Genomic DNA, 23,388 nt, shown 5'->3' with positions numbered 1-23,388 from the left:
TTCGTGACTGATATACTGGAAACTCAGGGAGCAATTCAGGCCTACGTTCCCCCAAAATTGACGTAAAAATTCCCCATGCATTGCCCCAGTTGCCAATATTCTCATTCACTTTAAAGGCGGCCATTTTTGCGCGCCAAACACTTGGATGCATCAGATCCTTTTGACTCTTAACAGTTTCAACCTCATAATGATCAACAAGCAAGGAGAAAATGTTTACATATTCCCCCGCCCAAATCTTCTCCTTTATTGTCAAAGGAACATGTTGCCCCAATTTTTCTCTACGAGAGGGTGTTGACTCATCCCTCGCGATCGGCAATGGCCGCTTACCTGCACCGAACGCTGCTTCCGCCACTCGTGGCTTGTCTATCACCGCAGCCGGCGCGGGTACCTTGGCTGTATCACGTTTCTCGCGCAACTGTTTCATCAGTGCTTGCGCTTCGGCAGCCGTGGCGCCCTCGCTACTGTCCCCCAACCACGCTGCTAACTGTGCCGCCAACTCGGTAGGCATATCCTCAGTGGATGTCGGGGTGACTACGACGGGAATCGGATTCCCTTCCTTCGGTACCGGGGCCGGTACCGGGGCTGGCGCCTCGAGCGGGGAACAGGGGACCGGGACGTCTCCCCCGGCTGGCCCCCTTCTCGGCCTCTTTGGCTTCCCTCCAGCCGGTGGACGCCCCGATCCCTCCTCCCCGTCTCGCTCCGCCAACCGCTTCTTTATTTCGGACATCTCCTTCATGAGGACCCGAACCATCTGGTCAGTCGTCATTCTCTTCGCGCCTTTCTTGGGCATCTTTCAAACGAAGTATCTAGAAGACAAAAAGAAAGATTAAAACGCTCAAAATTGGCTCTTCGTTCTGTCCCGAGCTCACGTGCAGCGAGGAGGTGCAGCTTCAGGGCACAAGAACAAGAGGATGTCTTCTGGTCTTGCGTCCCTTTTTATCCGTCTTCAGGGCGGGCGTATACCCGCCCCTGCCTGCCCCGAGGGCGTGGCTGGCTGCGTCAGTGTCTAGGCCAGCCCACTCTAGGGCGGGAACGGGCGCGCCCCAGCTACGCCGCTTCGGGCATACCAGCCGAGACGCGCCCCCCGCCCAAAAATGGCTTCCCGGGGGGATCGAGGCACTCTGCCATAAGTTCGGGGGGACCGAGTTGGTCGCCCCTTTCCATTTGTTCGAAAGGGTAGGTGAGCTGCCTTCTATGGGAGTAAGACATTGTTCCCATTGGGTGTAATTAACCACATTTCTAAATGAATTAGCCTTATGCAGAAAATGATTGCCATAGTGCTGATAGCAAAACAAATCTACGTACTTTACGGAGTCTGAATATAAATCTTCAGCATCAAAAAAGAGCTTCTTTGGCTTGGAGTTCCAATCATCAGAGTGTATGTTTTGTTTCACAACATCCCCCATTGAAACACGAAGTACATTTGAAACATTAACCACCTCTTTGGGTCCATGAATTTGAAATTTTACAGCATCCCATATAATCCCATCTAACACAGGTCAGGCAGTGAAGTTGACAAAAGTCTGATCCCTTTTCATGATGTGTGATGAGGAGTGTGGGGCCAAAGTTCTATAAATTAACCTACTTGTCGATTGTTCAGTTATGTAGTATCCAATGACTAGACAAAAGAATCCCATCCCAAATCCATCAACATGAACAAAAAAACGGAGATGAGACCAACCAGATGTAAGTCCAAGGTGGAATTAAAAATGTCTTTTGAACCAAGTTACAAAAATCAAAAACCTCGATGGTACACTCGATGTTATGGAGTCAGAGTCAAATGAAAAACGTGACTGGTCAACTGTACTTGTCTGCACACCAGGCAATGACACATCTGTGGGATATGTGTACTCAGTATCTTCATGTGGGTTGCCAGTTGGCGGATTTAATAACAGATTAGTAACTGTGGACATCTCTATGGCAATGTCAGGCCTGTTGGTGTTAGCTGAGGCCAAAACAGAATTTCACTGCATTGCTGGACAAGAGAACACAGAAGTCATACTAAGAAGAAGCGGCCACTCGTTGTAGTTTGACATTGTCAATGGAGATGTACCTGTTATCCTTGTGACCAGGAAGTGGTGGTAAAATGAGTGTTCTTGTGCCCTGCAAGCCAAGCACTGGAACTGGTGCACGATAAGAGGGGCTGAACTCCTTCTTGTTCTCCACCTTATCACGGACCAGGTCACTGATTCGAGGTAGCCAGCCAATTACCTGAATTTGTAGAGCAGCTTCAGCTCCAGATATGGAGGGCAAGTGTTCCTTTGCAAGACTGTCTTGAGTCTCTTGTTGGATCTGTAACACAGCAGAAGGATTATCTACGTCAAAGGGTATGGCTGTCGCCGCCATGTCTAGACCATCAACATTTTTTATGCCAAAGAGCATGTTGTATGGGTTCTGCACACCCAGAGATCTTTTAGGGAGATTAGTAAATGCACGTTGTATGTAATACAAATGGGCGAACCAGTTCCTGTCAGTACTTAAAACTCTAGCTGTCAAGGATTGCTTTAAGTCACGGTTCATTCGCTCCACAATAAAATTGTCCTCAGGCCGGAACGGAGACCAAAATTTGACCTGCACTCCCACATGCACCATGGCTTCCTTGTACGCCTTAGAGGCGAACGCTGGACCCTGGTCAGAATGGAAGGTGCCAGATGCAAAAACTCCCCACAAAGACATGCAAATCCCTGATGACATTTCAAGCATCAGCATTCCTTTGTGGCCAAACCCATAGAAAAAGTGTGCACAAATCCACTGCACATATACGCAGTATCAAAAGAAAAAGGACTGCAGTCATCTAAGTAAACACAACCAAGTGGTATATTAGATATGTACAGCTGAGTTTGTGGCGGCCGTTCAGCAGTTGAAGGCTTAATCTGCTGACATATATCACAAGAGAGGACATATTCACAAGTTTGTTTATATAATCCACGCCACCAGTAACATTGCTGTAAGATAAAGACAGTCTTTGAAACGCCGGTATGAGCCGGGGCCATGCCTTCATGAGTGGCTGTTATCAAGGATAGCCTGCGGTCCACCTTGAGAATCAACCTGTCACCAACATTGTTAATTCTCACATAGGGAACTTTATCAGGAATTCAATGATAAGAGTATTTAGAAGGGAAACCCCTGGAATAAATATCAATCAATCAAACATTTGTAGAGCGCGCTACTCACCCGTGAGAGTCTCAAGGCAATAGGGGGGTGGGGGGGTAGGCAGCTACAGGTCGAACTGCAACTGGTCTCCTGAAGGTCAGCATGTCCTGGGTCATACGTAGATGAGGGGGGAGGATGTCCACATCTAAGCTGCGAGGTGAGAGAGAGATCTTCCCGCCGGAGGTCATTTGGTAGATGCGTGGGAGGGTAGCGAGGGTGAGGTTGGCCGAGTGCAGTTGGCGGTTTGTGGTGTAGAAGGACAGTTGTTCGTCGACTCTTCTCTGTAGCAGCAATAGCTGCCAAGATGTCATCATTAATCTTACTTTTGGACCTTGTAACTGCTGTTACTAAGTTTGTTGACACTGCTGGTATTTGCTGCTACGGCAGCTAAACTGTTGCCAACAGCGTGTACTCCTATACGCTGATGACCAAGAGTATGACTTACATTCACGAGAGGAAGACGTACTTTAAGTTCTGCGACTCAAACCCATAGCATTTTATGCTTAATTGTGCTACCTTTGGAATCACCATAGTCATTTTGAGTCCCAAAAAATAAATTGTCGTTGAAAGATTGGACACAGTAGGAAGAGTCACTTACAATCAAAGTATTCACACAAGGATCAGCAAACTCCAGTACAAGCGCCAACTGGGCGGTACAATCTCCTATTGTCTGCGTGTGCATGACATCGGACTTGAATTCTCCATTCACAATGTTACCAGCCACGCGTGCCCAGGCCGCTGAATTAGAATGTTTAGATTCTGTCGCCGGTTGCGCTGATCCGTCTGTGTTATTGATACAATGGTAATCCTCAAGCTGGCGCATGGACAGAGGAGCAGGATGAACAAATTCATACTATAAAAACGCCTGTGTTTGCAAAGAAGGGTCAAAGATAGATGTCACATCCAGGAATGTCAGTGAAATGGCCCATTGTATCCAACAAGGATCTTAAACTTTAGAATTTGTTACACTGGCTTTCGTCACTGCCTCAAGTGCAGGATAAGGTGTAACAACCAACATGCATTTTCCCTGTGACAGCGCTCTCTCTTTCAGAATCGCCATCTGTACAGCTGTCAAAACATTTTCAATTGCCTCTACCTGCTTTTTGTTTATTGAAGTCAAGTCCTTCATCTATAGAAGTCGGTTGGAGTCAAAACAAGCAAAGCTGAGGGCTTTAAGGAACATGGACATCAGTTTAAATCTACACTGAAGATTGAGCACGCCAGTGTTAAGGTGACGCCTCACTCTCACCAACTCTACATTCACTGGAGAGCCACGGAGCCCCTGTTCTCAACAATTGACCTGGGAGATTTGCTTTTCCCCTCCGCTGCTACACTCTTGGTGTTCACAGCCCATTTCACTCCACACGAGTCCTGAGGAAGACCCCGGTGGGAAGGTTCTAGATACCTACGAAAATTATGGGTCGAAACGTCGACTTTACAGCTTCTGCCAATACCGAATCTACAGTGATAATTAAACTGTATTTTCATATGTTATATGGCAAATATGTATAGATTTTGTGAACTTGGACCATTTGGTATATGACTAATATATACCAAAACTGTTTGTGATATGTTTGTCACCATCACAAAACTTTCTCTCCAATCACGTACTACCTAACAACCTTCTTTCACCCCTCCTTTTCCACCCTCTGGGCACCACACATTTCAATATGATACCTTGTTAGGTTTTTCTTAAAACTGTTCATGAAAATGCATTCCAAATGTGATTAAATAATATTGGTCGAACATTGTTTCCTGTTCCACAATTTTTAATGATTTATGTGTTCTTTTCAAACAAAACAATTTCTTATTTCGTTCCCCTCCATGTGAAAGCCAGTAACACACTAGGACCACTTTAATAGATACCGTCATACCTTTTCGACAGAAGAAATTCGCATTTCAGCCGAAGTGTACAAGTGTGACTTATAAGCAATAGGTACTGTGTCTCCTTCATTTAACACCAAGTATGTGAAACCCACGATGCCTGGCACAATTCTAATCACCAGGTTAGTGTGATTGTCACAAGTCAGTAAGTATTTAGATTCAAGAAGATCAGACTGCAGAGATTGCAGAATAGCTGTATGTTCAGGCAGCCAGCATGATTTGGTAAAAGATGGTTGTATCAAGGCATATAGTGGCTTGCTACGCTGGGCATAATAGGGAATGTATGTACGACCAACAAAAATCCAAGCAAAGATTGCAGTTTTTTCAGAGTTGTAGGAGATCGCAAACAAGCGCATTTCTCCAGGAATTGAGGTGCACTACATTGTTGAGCTCATAGCCCAGGAACAACACTGTGTCCTCTGCAATATGTGATTTTGCAAAGTTAAATTTGTACCCGAAGTCCGCAAACATAACTATGATGCGGTCCATGCGACAGAGATGCAGCCATAATTTGTCGTCCAGGAGATAAACATCATCAACGTACGAGTACGCATCCAGGTATATGCTTTCTAACAAAGAGACGACACTTGAGGCGAAAACGCCAAGGCTGTTTTTATAGCCCATGGCTAATCTTTAAAATTGTTTTTGTTTGCCGCCACAAGTGAACGCTGTCCATTGACTACTAAGAGAGGACAGGTTATGACCAAAAATGCCATTGGAAATGTCTTGTGTGGTTTTAAACCTTTTACGCACAAGAAGGTCCATGAGAGCACAACTGTGGGTGTTCTGTACCGCACATGTACGACAATGAGAGTTTATATGCCGATAATCCAAAACAAAGCGGTACGACCCATCAGGTTTGGTTACACTGAAAAGAGGATTATTCTTGGGTGACACACAGGTCTCAATCACACCTTGATATTCTAATTGTTCAAGGATTTAGACAACAGGAGCTTTTGCTCCTGGCCATATGGGATATTGGGGTTGTGGCTGTGGCATAGACCGCAATAAAATCTCATGTCGGGGTAAAAGTTTATCCCATCCGACCGGAGTACGGGTACAATGCCGGTGCAAGCAGTAGAGCCCACTCTTCTGCAAAGTTCTATGCCTGCTCCTTGGGTACTGTGTGTGAAAAACTAGGGAGATTTCCCCCCAAAATTCCTTTTATTACATGTTGTATGTCACTTTCTATTAAAAGTACTATACACTTAGTCTGTCGAGGGGAGCAACTCTAGTGTCAGCTGTCTCCACTGTGATAAAAGTGTCAGTTGTTGTCACCTTCAGATATGGATGCAGTGCTTTCCACACTACTGTAACCTCTGCTGCGCTGTCTAGCAGCGTTAATGTCGATGTTAGGTTCCGAAGCTGTGGGAGTAGACGTGGAAAGTCGTCCTGCTTGCCTTTACTGAGAATCGGGCGGGGCTTCTCACGTCCTTGTGGCGCACCCCGACCTCTCCTGCCTTCTCTTCTACCGGCTTGTTAGACCGATGTTTCCTGTGAAGAACGATGAGAATGTGAAACTGGTCAGGAGACCTAATTCTCGAGCGGTCGTGCAAATCATATGTGCGCTCAGTAGACACCAGTGTCGGTGACGCAGGACGCGACCCTTGTTTCTGTTGCTGCTTCCCCTGTTTTTTTTTCTCTTATAATTCTGTTTTGGAAAATTTGGACGGTTGTCTTTAGTAGACTTTGCCATTTGAGTTTGCGGTTGAGTTGCTGTTTTAGCAAAAGGCTGAACACCCAAACTATTACGGCCAATTTTCTTATAAGCCTCCGCAATAATTTTTGGTAACGCTCGGGGTTTCTCGGCATCAGCGACAAGGCGCAAAGCATTAGACACCTGAAAGTTAACCCCATCTCCCTTTACATTTGCATGGATGAGATCAGCAACTACGTCAACCACTCCAACAAGCCTCATTCCCAACTCAATAGCCACCTCTGGTCTGTGCTCATCCTGAACATGCGTGATCAAGGAGGGCAGCACAGTCAGTGTCCGAAGCACTTTGCATACACTTCTGCAAGTACTTTACCCCAATTCCCACAGTCAGTTACCTCTGGCACTAAGTCTTTCTGCAAACTAATTGTGAGGATCCTGTGTTTTTCCACAGGAGTTGTATTAGGAAATACTGCTTCCAGTTGGTCAAATTTCTCAGCAAGCCAATAAGGCATATCGTCCTTAGTTTGGGGGCACTTGTTAATTACCGAATTAACCATGATGGGACTTATTGACATCCCAGCCAGTCCAACTGGTTGTGACGCAACCCCAGGTGCTCCCACCTGGAGGTTGCGAGAAATGTATTGTACTAAAGCCCTATGCACCGCAATTAATGTGGTATTTAGTTGACGTAAGTCATCTACGGGGGCTTGTAGATAATGTCAATGTGATGTGAACCCGGCCAAGACCGGCCAAGTGGCACCAGGGATAGATAAAGAGCCTAACCGGACCGGAATCACGGTGTGGGGGAGTGTGCCATTAACCGAATACGATGCTGCCATGCCGAAATCAGAATCTCCAACATGGAGTATAATTTGCAGGTATCGCAGTGGGATTTTTAGGAATGGAATGTTTCATCATCCACATTTATTGCAGGAAACGTAAACCAAGAGTAGAAAAGCTCAAAGGGGATCCATAAGGACACAGAGAAGATAAACAATTTATATAAATTATAGCACAAAAAATGGTAGTAATTCAAAACGTGAACCTTTTTAAATCTCAAGTGTTAGACCTGGCATCATTGGCGTGGGTCTCCCTTCCCCTTGTACTCTTCCTGTCTTGTGTGTTGGCTAGATGTAGATGGTCTGGGTGTCGTGCCACTGCTAATCAGTGCCAGGGCGCGAATGCTCCCTGTACATAAAGGACTGTGTGAATAAGGACAATTATAATGCCTACATTTCTGTAGCCTGTTTAGTTAGTTAAATATTACTTTCTATCACCCTATACTCCCCCAGGAACCTAATAGGAACTTCAAGTTTGATATGTTTATGCTCAGGTCAGGGAGGGCCACCTTTCAGTAAGAAACGTTTCAATATCATATGTTGTGAAATGCCTTTCCTGGAAACGCGGTAGTTTCTTGCCTAAAGCTTTACTGAGGCTGTTGTGAATTGGTCGTCTGGTTTTGGAGCAGCAGGGCCAGTTGTGTCAGACCTGGCTGGAGAGAGAGATAGGTATCCTGAGTGTGGGGAGGGGTGATTCTTTGATCCATTCAGGGCCATGCCTGGCAAGGTGAATGATGGCACCACCTCCCACTGGGTTTCCGATAGCAGACCACCTCATTCTGAAATGGCAGGATGTTGCTTCGTAAACCAAATGCTCTCCAACTCCACTGAACTCATTCTGACTGGAGACAGTGATTTGAACCTTAAAGAACAAAGACTTTGTAGGTATCAAATGCTGCGCCGGAACTTTGGCCAAGTGTGTTTCTTCTGGATGTTGAGACGAGACTCCGTCCAAGTGAACAGAGAAAAGGACTTTGCAACTTTAACCCACCTTGCCGAAGAAACTACCTGAGGGCCTGAATCGAGGGAGCCTCCTTCTGAAGTCTCAGGGACATTAACATGTTTGTTACCTATCACTGCGACCACTACCTGCCGTGTCTCTGATGGGAGTAGAATGGGTGATTATCGGGGCAGCGTACCTTAAGTTGGTATTACACGGTTTGACAGGGAGAAGAAAAGAGAAGACATACCTTTGGATGCTTCAAGAGGAGATCTGCAGCTTCTTCAAAGTACTCTAGATCCATCTCGGATATTGAGCCTGGCAAGTCATCGTAGGCAAAATAGGCTAAAGCGAGTGTGGCAAAGCCCCGGCTGGCAAGAAGACCGCTGCGGTACTCCAGGAGACCCCCAGCTACTCCAAACATGTCAATGACTCCAGGAAATGGCACATCTCCTGTGACACAAATGACAGCAAAGCAGTGTACAGTGAATATAGAAAGCTGAAAAGGCAGGTGGGCATCTGCATTTATGTTGTGTGCCATGCTGCTTTGTCTTGAGAAGCCATTTTAAACAACTGTATTTAGCCAGAACCAGAATACAATGGCAGAGACTATTGGATGTGGAGCATGCACTCTAGGATAAGTTATTCACTCATACAATTTGTGCCTAATGGACATTTTCAGCATCAGCTATTCTTTTTTTAGATAAAATCAAAATTACCCCTTTCTCACACATTCCAGTAACAGAAGCTTGCAAATAACTGTTTTTTTTAGCCAAAGTGAGGTATTGATTTGTTACTAACTAAGGAGAATTTCCATTTACACACACACATAATCAAAAGTATGTTGACAGTTCAATATGTCCTCTACTTTGGCTCTTGGTCTATCATTAATTCTTGGACATGCCTGTCACAAGTACAATTTCATTGCACAAATTTCATGACAACACTCGCTAGCATCATCCTCACCCATGGATTTACCATCATATCGTATGCTGAAAACACTATAAAACAAGACTTCAAACACAAGGACCAGTTTCTTGGCCTGCAAGTCACCAGAGGATGAAAACCAGCTGCCTCAAGCTCAACATAGAGCAGGCAGAAAAAATGCTCTCCAGCAAAGACACCATGTTCTGGAAATCTATCGGGTGGCCTGCAGAACGCGACCCTACAACCTTTCTGGGAACCCACGCAAAGAATCTCGGAATGGTAGTTGACAACCAACTCACCATAACCCGATAAGTGAATGCAGTCTCCGTCTCCTGCTTCCTAACATCCAAGATGCACCAGAAGATCTTCGAATGGCCCCCCGCCAACATTCGCCAAACAAGTCACCCAAGCCCTCATCTGCAGCAAGATGGACTACTTTAATGCACTCTATGCACAAATAAATGCTAAAATGACCAGAAGAGTCAAGACCACACAAAACTCAGTGTCAGGCTAACCTTCAACATCCCACACCACACTCGCATTATGCCTCACTGTAAAAGCTCCACTGGCTAAAAATCCACAAACAAGCACGCTTCAGACTCTTCACGCACACATACGAAGCCTTAAGCAACATTAGCCCCATGTACAGCAACAACTACGTAAACATCTACATACCTACCAGCGTGTACAGGTGTACTGCACAATTTGATTAGGAGCTCCTAACCCACCAGCTAGGCCTGCCACTTGATGGCTATAAACATGCCTTTACGGAGCAAGAAAACGTAAGGGCATGACACCCCTTCACCTTATGCCCTAAAGAGGCCTACCTTTGGACCCTGATCTTGTCATTCATTGGCACTTATGTACTTTATCATAAAGCTTTGGCATTCCGTGTTACAGGAAAGTTAGTGGGAAAAGCTAAATATCTTTGATACCACGTGTATGGTTGTTCCTACCTGGCTTGTCCCTTTTGAATATGCTTGTGGCGTTTGTCTCTGAAGCTTAGAGTATTATACAAGTTCTGAGTCCACAAGTAAAAGTACTTTTTGACCAAGATAGAAATGCTATAAGCTATTGGCAATATTGTAAAGCAGCTGTAGTGTTTTCATGAAAACTATGCACATGTTGGCATTTTCTAAGAAGCTATCTGCTTTCTGGGGAAGTTGTTAGCAGTTTAAGTGTGTGAAATATTAATAATTCGCCATAATTAGCAGAAAGGCTCCCCGCCCCTGTGAATTCACTGACATGGCAGATCTCATTGGGAAACCAGAGCAAAAGCAAGCACAAAACAATTTGGGGGAATTCAAGTCCATACGTTTATGAGTTTGGAAAGAAAAATGGACATGTTCAGTGTAGGGGAGAGAGAGACCGGCCAGGACAAGCCACACACCGAAACACAGTGCTCAAAATTTACAAACTTGGCGATGCGTCTCGTCTGGCTGGGACCAAGGAATAAAGTTGAGGTCCACATGTAAATTTATTGAGCACAAACATCTTTACTGTGGAGGAAGACTACACTCATGCAGTGGCTTTCCAGTCTGCAAGGGCAGTGGAGGGTATGCAGAGGTTTGTTATCAGGACATGCAGAAGTCTCCCTGTACCCATAGTTCACTTTTTCCCCCAACCCCATGCTCTTCACTCTATCTCTGCCAGTGGCTGCCCGACTCCTCCACCCAGATATAGATGCTTTAGGAAGGCTGAATTCCATGGGCTGGGACCGGGGTGGTGGTGCAGCAAGAACGCGGCAGGCTGCCCTCTCGCCACCCATGGCCCACCACTAATGCCCCCGTTCCCACTCATGCCCAGCGCTGCTCAGATGCCATGGGCGGGACACAGCAGAGGAGAAAAGAAATGCAGGGGCGTACAGGAGTGCAAAGTGCTCTCACACAGACACACACTTTTATGGAGACATACCGCTTATATGTTACCCCTGCTCCAGAAACCGTACAGTTGCCTCGCCTGATCACAAGGATCCCAGAAAACCAGCCCAGGGTGAAACAATTTGTGACTGGAGAAGTCGTAGCTGGCTGCACATGCTGCCTCTATAGAAGCTGTCCTGTCAGTCACCATGCCAGCTGTAACATTCAAACCACTTAAGAGTTTATTATTTATTGCTGTAGCTCAGCAGGCAAAGGGGTGGGTTGGGTTGTTTAGGAGTGGGCGGAGACTGGGGTCCTCACAACTCTGAACTGGCCAAAAAAGGTTCAGGTCAACCAGGTCTCCCCTTCCCTGCAGCAAAAGAGAGGCAGCGGTGGCACCTCTCGTCCCTGACCAGGCTTTGCTAACGCCGGCTCCAATGTCCCGCCTGATGTGTGGCCCGCACGATGCGTCCACAGGGGTAAATTGCCATGTGGACATCATGGGGCACAGGGCAAGGGCATTGCGCACCTGGACCCTGTTGCCCTACGCTCACCTCCTAACACGCGATTGGCTGGCCTCTGCACCCCCGATGTTCACCGCTTCACGCCACTCGTGACTAGACAGGTCCGGCATCATAGAGGCTACCGTACAGCTACACCATGGGGCCCCACCCCATCTGCCTCTCAGCGCAGCTGCAATGCTAAAAAAGGCATGTGGAGTTAGGAAACCTCCTCAGCGATGAGAAACAACAAGCATTGCAACAGCTAGTACTTTTAACCCGTCTATGAATGCTTTTAGCTATAACGCAGGGGTGCTGCTGTCCTGTTTCTTGATTTATCCCCACCCACAACCAGGCAACTGCTGCCTGACTTTTGGCGCTCATGCTTATGAAGTAAGGCAACAGTACGCACTACTTTAAAAACAAGCATTTGTAAAGAAATAGAATTCGCATTTACGCAAGTCCTATTGCATTTTAAAAGAGAGTAGGGGTGGGTAAAAGGGTAGCAACTGGAGTGGGGTTGAGGGTAGTGGTGTCCCGAGAAGTCATGGACTGCGGGAGGGGACAGGGGGAGGCACAGGAACAAAATAATGTTTATAGTAAAGGGGCCAATAACCATGGAAGGACAAAAATGACAACATGACCTTCAGGAGGAGGCACTAACATGCCTAAAAATAATAGGAAGGCTGCATTTAGGACCTAAGCCAATACAAAAGATGGGCAGAGAGTGGGCGGAGCTCAAACAAAGCTTCCACGCTAAAGTATATACTGCATGTCTCAACGAGACAGCGCTTGTGCTGCCTAGGCGAGAACTAAAAACTAAATGGTTAAAGAAGAGAACCTTATGAAATTACAATTCACTTTTTTCGTCTGCCTGTGCCCTCAAAATCTTTGTATGTGGTGCAGCCAAGCGGTGAAAAACGGTTTTGGGCAGCTTTAAAAGTTTTGTCGAATGAAAATCAATGTTCACACATGAAGAGACCCAAAGCTGATCTAAGCAGACCCACAGGCTCATTCTGTAAGACATGGTTGTTGGAAAAGAAACATGAATGCCAGATGAAAAGAGCAATGGATGAAGTGGGATGAAAGTCTTTGTATGTATGTATGTTTTTCAAAAGATATTTTTAGGGCAATCCAAAAAAAAGGTTTTGACCAAGACTAGACCTATAAAGAAGATTGTGAAACAACACAAAAAAATGGAAAACTGACCAGAGAATGATCCAGGACGAATAAAACATCTGAACAACATGAGCGGTAGTTAAGGGGTGCTGTGATGGAACAGCAGAGTAAAGTATGCGCTTACAGTGTCACCAGTGGAGGAAGATATGTTTGGAAATAAAGTTAATCACAGTGGGGCATCATGATAATGACAGAAGAAATTTGCAAAAGATGGGAGGGACACTAAAAATAAATATAATAAAATATTAAGACAGAAAGAATGGATTTAAGAGAGGCAACAATAATACTGTGAAGAGTGCCTATTGTGGAGGGTTCCTCCTGTCCCCTGAAACTAAACTATAACTGGCCCATGGTGGGCAGCAGATGAGACTCCAGTGAGAAACACATGGCCTAATCGGAAAGCTTTGTTGTGATTCACTGTATGCTCTGTTACTGATTTTGAAAACTAATAACATATTGTTATTAAAAAAGAATGCCTTTTGAGCTGTCCATTGACCCCAGAGGGTGATGTAACATCCTGGCTTCTTTTGTTGATCATCATTTTGAGTTGTTGTGCATCTCTCCTGTGTTCAACCCGTTTACCGCGGTGGACATTCTGCGGCGGTGCAGGCAATTGACACAGTGGGCGGGGCTGCGTCGGCCGCTGACGCGAGCACGGAAGAAGTTAAATAAAGACCTGTTCTTGTAAAACATATAGATCTGCCCGACATAAACAGTTTGGAGTAGTTATAGTGCCAGCCTAGAATCGTGTCCCAAACATCCTTCCACCTCCTGAAGAAGCCTTTCCTGCTGTTTTAGCTACTCCTGCAGAGTAAAGTGCACTAACGGAGCAACTAGGGTAGCTAATCAGATATCATGGACAGGAGAGTAGCTATGAACAGATCAATGGTTGCAGTAGCACGGGGTACCGACGTTTCAAGGTCTAAATGCACCTTACCTACACCTGTTGGTACCTGACAAAATGCGGGTCCATACTCCTTGCTTGCATTAGGGCCCAAGGTACCCTTGAAAAGCCCCTGGCCACCCTCACTCTTGATCAGCCTCTGGATACCGTCATGGATACCTTACACTACATACATTACTGTAGGAAGTTGGGTTATTAGTTGTGTAGCCTGCACAAGGGATAGGTCCACAATTGTCCTTACTGTAAACCAAGCACTCCATTGCAGTGCTAGATTCTCTCGGGATAGCAAAGCTGAGCAGTCCAAAGCCGACTCAAGGGAGATGGTGTGGGCTAGTAATCACCATTCCCTGGCACGCAATATCACTCAATAAATGATTGTCCAGTTAGTACTTTTTCTTTAGAAAAGGAGAATTACATTTAGTGCACATACTACTAAATACAATGCAATAATACCACATATACAGCGAGCAGTAATATTTGTTACCATGATAGGAAATCAATAACGCAGTTAACATAGGGAAAACCAGTACTTGTGCATTCTTTGTTATACATTCTCAACCAACAAACTGCAATAATAGAAGCAGCCCTTGGAGGGCATCATATTATTTTGCCATTGAATTGTTAACATACACTTGTCCCCTAGAGGGTGCTTCAAGACATTGGATTTCCTATAGCCAACTTTTTTTATCAGTTCTCCCACTGTGCCGGAGAGAGCTGCCATGCCTATTTGATTATCTGTTTGCATGCTGTGCGGCATTATGCCTTGCAGCTCCATTCTCACGTGGGGGCTCCCGGTCCCACCTGGGCACTCCACACACTGGTTGGATGGGGGGCAGTGCAGGGAGCCACCCCTGACACCCAACACCGGCTTCCTGCCCAGACAGCACTCATCTGTACTGCTGCAGGAGCCGCAAGGCTTCCCTGCCTGTCTGCTCCTGCGGCCAGGCTCTGCTGACAGTGGTTCGGTCACGAACACATGGAACTGTGGATCTGACCACATTAGGGGAGGCGTGATGGTGCTCCCCAAAGAATTGCTAACATGCAGGGTTGGAGATGTGGTCCCAGCCCCCTGAAACAGGAATACACCTCAGGGGATGGAGTCCCCGGGCTCCGAACACCGGGCCGTAGCCCAATTCCATAGTAATACGCGGATGATGTAGCGGAGCTTCATGAGGTCCGAGGCAACAAAGGTTGCCATATGTAGGAATGGGTGGACCCCCTAATGAGAGGCGGACGTGCTGTTGCAGGTACAGTATTATCTTTATTAACTTATTTAGTGAGAGCGCCAGGAGCCACATCCGCTCTGTTCACGGGCTCCGCATTGACTGCCAACATGGCGGTCACGCTCTACGTCGCTTCATCAGACCTTAACAAATAGAGCACAACACTACATATCTCCTCCCTTTAATGACTGAACACAAAATAAAAGATAATGTCCGAGAGTCTAGCTGCTTATTAGCATGTTCACTTCAACCATTTCTATACTTTGCCGGTCTTACCACTATTATGCCAGCTCGGGTACATCTCACCGGGGTTCTGGGGGCATTCCCTGTATCTACTCTGGGAGTCCTCGTCCCTGATTTTTCTGATTCCACAGGTTTTCCTTTCGGTGCCGCCTCACTCGTGTCATCCTGGTGTTCCAGTGTGTCCTGATAATCTTTTTCCCTTGGCACCGTCTCACGCAAGACGTCTCCCACGGTGGCCTTTTCTTCTCCCGAAGGGAGGATCACAGAGTGGTTCTCATTGTGGTGTTCTGACTGCGGCCCCTCTGCCTTGGTCCACTGCAGTATCTGATTGCACTTGGGCATCTGATCCTGGGACCAAACTTTCCCATCACTCAGAAAGGCTGATCTGTTGTAAACCTCCTTCACTTGCAAGGGAGCACTGAACTTGCTGTCTCCCTTTCTTCTCATCTGGGCTAGTTTGACTCAGACCCACTCTCCTCTCTCTAATGTCGTCTCCTTCACATTGCGTTGTTTGTTGAAGTGCTCCATGTATACTCTTTGTGATCTTTCCAGATTGTGGTGGACCACTGCAGGGGACCATTTGCTCACAATCGTGCGTTCCTTCCATGCTTCATTGTCCTTGATAAAGGGGTCCCATCCCCTGAGGATTTTGAGGGGACTGTATCCTGTGCTGGTTTGGGTAATCCTGTAGGCCCACAGCGTGTTTCTCAACTCCGTCTCCCAGTTCTTTGCCGTGCCAATTGTACTGACCCCATTATGACTCTGTTAAACCTTTCTGCTAAGCCATTAGTGGCTGAATGGTATACCGACGTGTGCTTGATCTTGATTCCATTCCTTACCATGTAGGTGGTCCACTTTTCGGACGTGAACTGGGGTCCATTGTCACTTAGGTTGGAGGGTGGAATACCTTCCCTTAGAAAGGTGGCTGTGAGAAACTTCAACACAGTCTCCGTGCCCATGTCCTCTTGTATGTCAATCTCGGGCCATTTGGAATAACTGCCCATGAGCACTACCACACATTTCTGTGTCACCAGTGGAGGAAGATATGTTTGGAAATAAAGTGAATCACAGTGGGGCATCATGAGAATCACAGAAGAACCTTGCAAAAGATGGGAGGGGCACTAAAAATAAATAGAATAAAATATTAAGACAGAAAGAGTGGATTTAAGAGAGGCAACAATAATACTGTTAAGAGGGCCTACTGTGGAGGGTTCCTCCTGTCCCCTGAAACTAAACTATAACTGGCCCATGGTGCGCAGCAGATGAGACTCCAGTGAGAAACACATGGCCTAATCGGAAATGTTTGTTGTGATTCACTGTATGCTCTGTTACTGATTTTGAAAACTAATAACATCTTGGTATTAAAAAAGAATGCCTTGTGAGCTGTCCATTGACCCCAGAGGGTGCTGTAACATCCTGGCTTCTTTTGTTGATCATCATTTTGAGTTGTTGTGCATCTCTCCTGTGTTCAACCCGTTTACCGCGGTGGACATTCTGCGGCGGTGCGAGCGTTTGACACAGTGGGCGGTGCTGCGTCGGCTGCCGACGCGAGCACGGAATGAGTTTAATAAAATATTAAGACAGAAAGGGTGGATTTAAGAGAGGCAACAATAACACGGTTAAGAGTGCCTGCTGTGGAGGGTTCCTCCTGTCCCCTGAAACTATACTATAACTAAATGGTGGGCAGCAGATGAGACTTCAGTGAGAAACACATGGCCTAATCGGAAATGTTTGTTGTGATTCACTGTATGCTCCGTTACTGAATTTGAAAACTAATAACATCTTGTTATTAAAAAAGAATGCCTTTTGAGCTGTCCATTGACCCCAGAGGGTGCTGTAACATCCTGGCTTGTTTTGTTGATCATCATTTTGAGTTGTTGTGCATCTCTCCTGTGTTCAACCCGTTTACCGCGGTGGACATTCCGCCGCGGTGCAGGCAATTGACACAGTTGGCGGGGCTGCGTCGGCCGCCGACGCGAGCATGGAATAAGTTAAATAAAGACCTGTTCTTGTAAAACATATAGATCTGCCCGACATAAACAGTTTGGAGTAGTTATAGTGCCAGCCTAGAATCGTGTCCCAAACATCCTTCCACCTCCTGAAGAAGTCTTTCCTGCTGTCTTTGCTACTCCTGTAGAGTAAAGTGCACTAAAGGAGCAATTAGGGTACCTAATCAGATATGATGGACAGGAGAGTAGCTATGAACAGATCAATGGGTGCCGTAGCACGGGGCCCAGACCTGTCAGGGACTAAATGCACCTTACCTATACCTGTTGGTACCTGACAAAATGCGGTTCAATACTCCTTGCTTGCATTAGGGCCCAAGGTACCCTTGAAAAGCCCCTGGCCACCCTCACTCTTGATCAGCCTCTGGATACCGTCATGGATACCTTACACTACATACATTACTGTAGGAAATTGGGTTATTAGTTGTGTAGCCTGCACAAGGGATAGGTCCACAATTGTCCTTACTGGAAACCAAGCACTCCATTGCAGTGCTAGATTCTCTCGGGGTAGCAAAGCTGAGCAGTCCAAAGCCGACTCAAGGGAGATGGTGTGGGCTAGTAATCACCATTCCCTGGCACGCAATATCACTCAATAAATGACTGTCCAGTTAGTACTTTTTCTTTAGAAAAGGAGAATTACATTTAGTGCACATACTACTAAATACAATGCAATAATACCACATATACAGCGAGCAGTAATATTTGTTACCATGATAGGAAATCAATAAAGCAGTTAACATAAGTAAAACCAGTACTTGTGCATTCTTTGTTTTACATTCTCAACCAACAAACTGCAATAATAGAAGCAGCCCTTGGAGGGCATCATATTATATTGCCATTGAATTGTTAACACACACTTGTCCCCTAGGGTGTGCTTCAAGACATTGGCTTTCCTTTAGCCACCTTCAGGCCATATCCACTGCAAACATAACCCTAGAGGGGGTTAGCGCTCAGCTGTAGAACCTAAATACCAGGCTGGGGAGTGCTTAAAATCCATGAGGAAGCCTCAGGAGGTCATTCTTGCGGAGTCCTACCTAACTCAGGGTGGAGACTCCTTCAATCGTTTTCGAGGGATGCTGTGCATGGTCCTTCATTTCTAAACTTCATGGTGGTGACCCCCATCATCCTGGGGCCACCACAAAGGGAGAAAACAATGCAAACTCAGTTGTGTCCTGCAGGGTATTATGGTCCTTCAGGAGCAGTGAATATCTTTTAGCAGTTCTCCCGCTGTGCCGGAGAGAGCTGCCATGCCTATTTGATTATCTGTTTGCATGCTGTGCGGCATTATGCCTTGCAGCTCCATTCTCGTGTGGGGGCTCCCGGTCCCACCTGGGCACTCCACACACTGGTTGGATGGGGGGCAGTGCAGGGAGCCACCCCTGACACCCTACACCGGCTTCCTGCCCAGACAATACTTCTCTGTACTGCTGCAGTAGCCGCAAGGTTTACCTGCCTGTCTGCTCCTGCGGCCAGGCTCTGCTGACTGTGGCCCGGTCACGAACACATTGAACGGTGGATCTGACCACATTAGGGGAGGCGTGATGGTGCTCCCCAAAGAATTGCTAACATGCAGGGTTGGAGATGTGGTCCCTGCCCCCTGAAACAGGAATACGCCTCAGAGGATGGAGTCCCCGGGCTCCGAACACCGGGCCGTGGCCCATTTCCAGGGTAATACGCGGATGATGCAGCGGAGCTTCATGAGGTCCGAGGCAACAAAGGTTGCCAAATGTAGGAGTGGGTGGACCCCCTAATGAGCGGCGGACGTGCTGTTGCAGGTACAGTATTATCTTTATTAACTTATTTCGTGAGAGCGCCGGGAGCCACATCCGCTCGGTTCACGGGCTCTACGTCGCTATATCAGACCGTAACGACTAGAGCGCAACACTACATATCTCCTCCCTTTAATGACTGAACACAAAATGAAAGATAATGTCCGAGAGTCTATCTGCTTATTAGCATGTTCACTTCACCTCTCTCTATACTTTGCCAGTCTTACCACTGTTATGCCAACTCGGGTACATCTCACCGGGGTTCTGGGGGCATTCCCTGTATCTTCTTTGGGAGTCCTCGTCCCTGATTTTTCTGAGTCCACAGGTCTCCCTTTCGGTGACGCCTCACTTGTGTCATCCTGGTGTTCCAGTGCGTCCTGGTCATCTTTTTCCCTTGGCACCCTCTCACACGAGACGTCTCCCACGGTGGCCTTTTCTTCTCCCGAAGGGAGGATCACAGAGTGGTTCTCAATGTGGTGTTCTGACTGTGGCACCTCTGCCTTGGTCCACTGCAGTATCTGATTGCATTTGGGCATCCGATCCTGGGACCAAACTTTCCCATCACTCAGCAAGGCTGATCTGTTGTAAACCTCCTTCACTTGGAAGGGCGCACTGAACTTGCTGTCTCCCTTTCTTCTTATCTGGGCTAGTTTGACTCAGACCCACTCTCCTCTGTCTCCTTCACATTGCGTTGTTTGTTGAAGTGCTCCATGTATACTCTTTGTGATCTTTCCAGATTGTGGTGGACCACTGCAGGGGGCCATTTGCTCACAATTATGCGTTTATTCCATGCTACATTGTCCTTGGTAAAGGGGTCCCATCCCCTGAGGATTTTGAAGGGACTGTATCCCGTGCTGGTTTGGGTAATCCTGTAGGCCCACAGCGTGTTTCTCAACTCTGTCTCCCAGTTCTTTGCTGCGCCGATTGTACTGACCCCATTATGACTCTGTTAAACCTTTCTGCTAAGCCATTAGTGGCTGAATGGTATACCGACGTGTGCTTGATCTTGACTCCATTCCTTACCATGTAGGCGGTCCACTTTTCGGACGTGAACTGGGGTCCAGTTCACTTAGGTTGGAGCGTGGAATACCTTCCCTTAGAAAGGTGGCTGTGAGAAACTTCAACACAGCCTCCGTGTCCATGTCCTCATGTATGTCGATCTCGGGTCATTTGGAATATCTGCCGATGAGCACTACCACACATTTCTGGACTGGCGTCTAGCACCGGACCGAGGATATCTATTGACAACTCCTCCCACAGGTTAGCTGGGTTGTCAAAATTTCCCGAGGATGGCCGCATCAAGCTTTGAGATTTATCAGAGTTTTGGCACTGCGTGCACTCTCTGACATGCCTCTCTCTCTAGCTGTCCATTGCCTGCCTCCAGTACATTTGTTTCACCCGAAGTTTTGTTTTACACAATGCCTAAGTGTCCTTCATGCAGGATGGTGAGCAGGTCTGGCACCAAGGAAGTGGTAGGAAATACCTTGTCACCTCTTAGCAGGAAGGTGCCTTGGTCCCCGATGAATAATTCCTCCTGCACTTCAAAGAACTTCCTGTGCTCTGAACTCAAACTTTTCTTTTCTGGCCACCCTTGTTAAACGAATTGCTTAACCGCAGTGATGTCTCTGTCATTCTCGTATGCCTCCTTCCATTCCTTCGCACTTATCACTCTTTCATGGTCTTCCATGAATGCCACGCTGACGCTGAATCTTGAGCCCCATATGAATTGGTGGAACTTCTCCATGGCCCAGACTGCTGACAGCATCTCCTTTTCCACTACACTGTACTTCTGCTCCATGGGGCATAAGGACCGGTACGCAAATCTGATGGTGGACATTTCACCTTCCGTCGTTTCCTGCATCAGGACTGCTCCTAGCCCTCTCTCACTTGCGTCCGTAGTTAGTATGGACAGTGCTTGTTGTTCAAACCCGTGAAGGAGTATTGACGTGCTGATGTCCGCTTTAATGCTTTGGAATTCTTCTTGCGTCTCCTCAGGCCACGCAAAGTATGTTTTGTCCCTGAGGAGTTGGGGCTAGTGGTGCGTCTTTGTGGGGAAGTATGGCACAAATTCACTATAAATCTCAGCCATTCATAAGAAGGAGCTAACTTCTTATTCCTTGTTCTTCGGTGGGGGCGCATCACATAGGGCTTTGGCATTGGCCTGCTTGGGCGTAATCCCGTGGTCGCTGATCTCATGGCCCAGGTAGGTAACTGATGACATTCCAAACCGCCATTTCTCCCATTCCGCTGTGAGTACGTTACATGCTAGGACGTGTATAACTGCACACAATTTTGAATCATGGTCAGCTCCGTTCTTGCCCATTATCAGAATGTCATCTTGAAATTACTGTACTCCTTCTATGTCCTTGAACAGTTTATGCATAAGCTTCTGAAATACAGCTGCTGCCGATGCTAACCCAAATGGCATCCTGGAAAATTGGTAGCACCCGATCGGGGTTATGAATGAAATCAGTTTGCGGCCGTATGATGTAAGGATATTTGATGGTACGCTGAGGTAAGGTTGATGGTGGAAAACCATTTTACGCCTTTCATCTTGGCCAGCATTTTGTCTATCCTTGGTAGTGTGGGAATTTTACCACTTCAATGTTTTTGTTCAGTTCTGTCAGGTCCACACATAAGCAAACTTTACCATTGGGCTTCCTGTCCACCACCAACGGAGCCAACCATTCTGCGCTGTTTATCGGCTTGATGATACCGTTGTCTTCCAGTCGTTGCAACTCCAGCTGTATCAACTCTCTTATTGCCAATGGGCAGGTCCACACATAAGCAAACCTTACCATTGGGCTTCCTGGCCACCACCAATGGAGCCAACCATTCTGCGCTGTTTATCGGCTCGATGATACCGTTGTGTTCCAGTCCTTGCAACTCCATCCAACGGGATGTTTCTTACTTTGTGGCACACAAGTTTGGCGTCTGCTTTAAGATCAATTTTGTGCGTGAATTTTGGTAATTTTCCTATTTTGCCTCCAAATACCGTGGGGAACTCCTCTTTCATTTGGATGGCATCTTGCTGTTGCTCCGGGCTGGTCATCAGAACCTGCGTGATGCCTCCTGGATCCAGTTGTATGCCCAACTCTCCCTGGTCGACCCATCCTAAGACTGAGGGTCCTTTTTCAGCCACGTATAGCTTGCATGCAGCGCTTCGGTCTTTGAACTCAAATAGCAGGACTCGGTACCCCACCATGAGGATAGGCTCGCCCGTGAATGTGACTGGTCGAATGTCAGTAGGTTCTAGATGTGGTCCTATATGTTGTTTGAAGTGTTCGTCCCACATTTTACGTTGTATTACGATGTACGGTGACCCTAAGTCTGCCATCTTTTTTGTTTGTACTCCCCCTATTGATAGTTCACATATTGGTTTCTTAGAGCGGTTGCAGTCGATGCCCAGTATGTGTTCTTCTATGCATAATACATTGTCTTCTTCTTCATTTGTATCTCCCTCATTGTGTGATTCTTGTGCAACATACTTGATCGCCGGTCTTCCCTGCTTACGATGCCGGACTTTCTCAAAGTGCCCCATGATTCCGCGGAACATATATTTGGCACGGAAAGCCGGGCAACGTTTATCATGGGCTGCATGGTCTTGGCTCCCACACCCGTAGCACGTGTTCTTGCCTTCGCTTGTGGATCTCTTCACGGGCAATTGCTTGGGAACATATCTGGCCTGCGTTTTCAATTCCCTGTCTCTCCTTTGCTCCTGTTTGGTCGGTCTGCTTCTGTTACTTTGTTGACCATGTTTCTCGTGGCACTCTCTCCTTTAGCTGCCTTAGCACATCTTGTCTATAGTTCTGCTTTCTTCACCATGGCTATGACTTCCTTCAGGGACGCATCTCCATCGACCAAGAGCTTGTCTTAGATTGAGGTGTTTGTGCTGTGCATGACTATTTGGTCCTTAATGAACCTGTCGTGGAAAGCGCCAAACTTACAAGTGATCGCCAGTATCTTTAGTACCGCCACATATTCGTCTATAGACTCTCCCGCTTCCTGTTTTCTCTGTTGGAAGTTGTACCTGTCTATGGATGTGCACACCGCTGGTCTGTAGTGGTTGTTTAGATCCTCGATCGCTTATTGGAACACGTCGTCATCATCAGCCTGTCGTGCTTTTGGCACTAGATTTCGAAAGACTCTAATGCCTTTAGGGCCCAGGTTATGGAGCAGTATCCTCTTCTTCCCTTTTCTGGGAAACGCTTCCCCACTTTCATCTTCCAGCACCTCTAGATAATTCATAAAGTATTCTCTCCAGTCCTCCCACTTAATGGAGGGTTCCCCTGGCCAGGGTGGGAA

The 23,388-nt window shown here is 46.8% G+C and overlaps 1 protein-coding gene across 1 annotated transcript in view; it reads right to left on the bottom strand.

Moving 5' to 3' along the window:
* LOC147718136 (acyl-coenzyme A amino acid N-acyltransferase 1-like) overlaps positions 1–23,388 on the bottom strand; it is a 159,702-nt gene that overhangs the window by 80,470 nt on the left and 55,844 nt on the right. The window contains exon 2 of the mRNA XM_086919210.1: positions 8,724–8,926. Within this exon, the coding sequence (XP_086775336.1) occupies positions 8,724–8,926 (203 nt within the window). The remainder of the gene's footprint in view (positions 1–8,723; positions 8,927–23,388) is intronic.

This window comes from Lissotriton vulgaris, chromosome 4_2, assembly GCF_964263255.1.
Source record: "Lissotriton vulgaris chromosome 4_2, aLisVul1.2, whole genome shotgun sequence".
Classification (NCBI taxonomy): Eukaryota; Metazoa; Chordata; class Amphibia; order Caudata; family Salamandridae; genus Lissotriton; species Lissotriton vulgaris.
The sequence above is the reverse complement of the archived record's forward strand: the minus strand, read 5'-3'. Positions and strand labels throughout refer to the sequence as shown.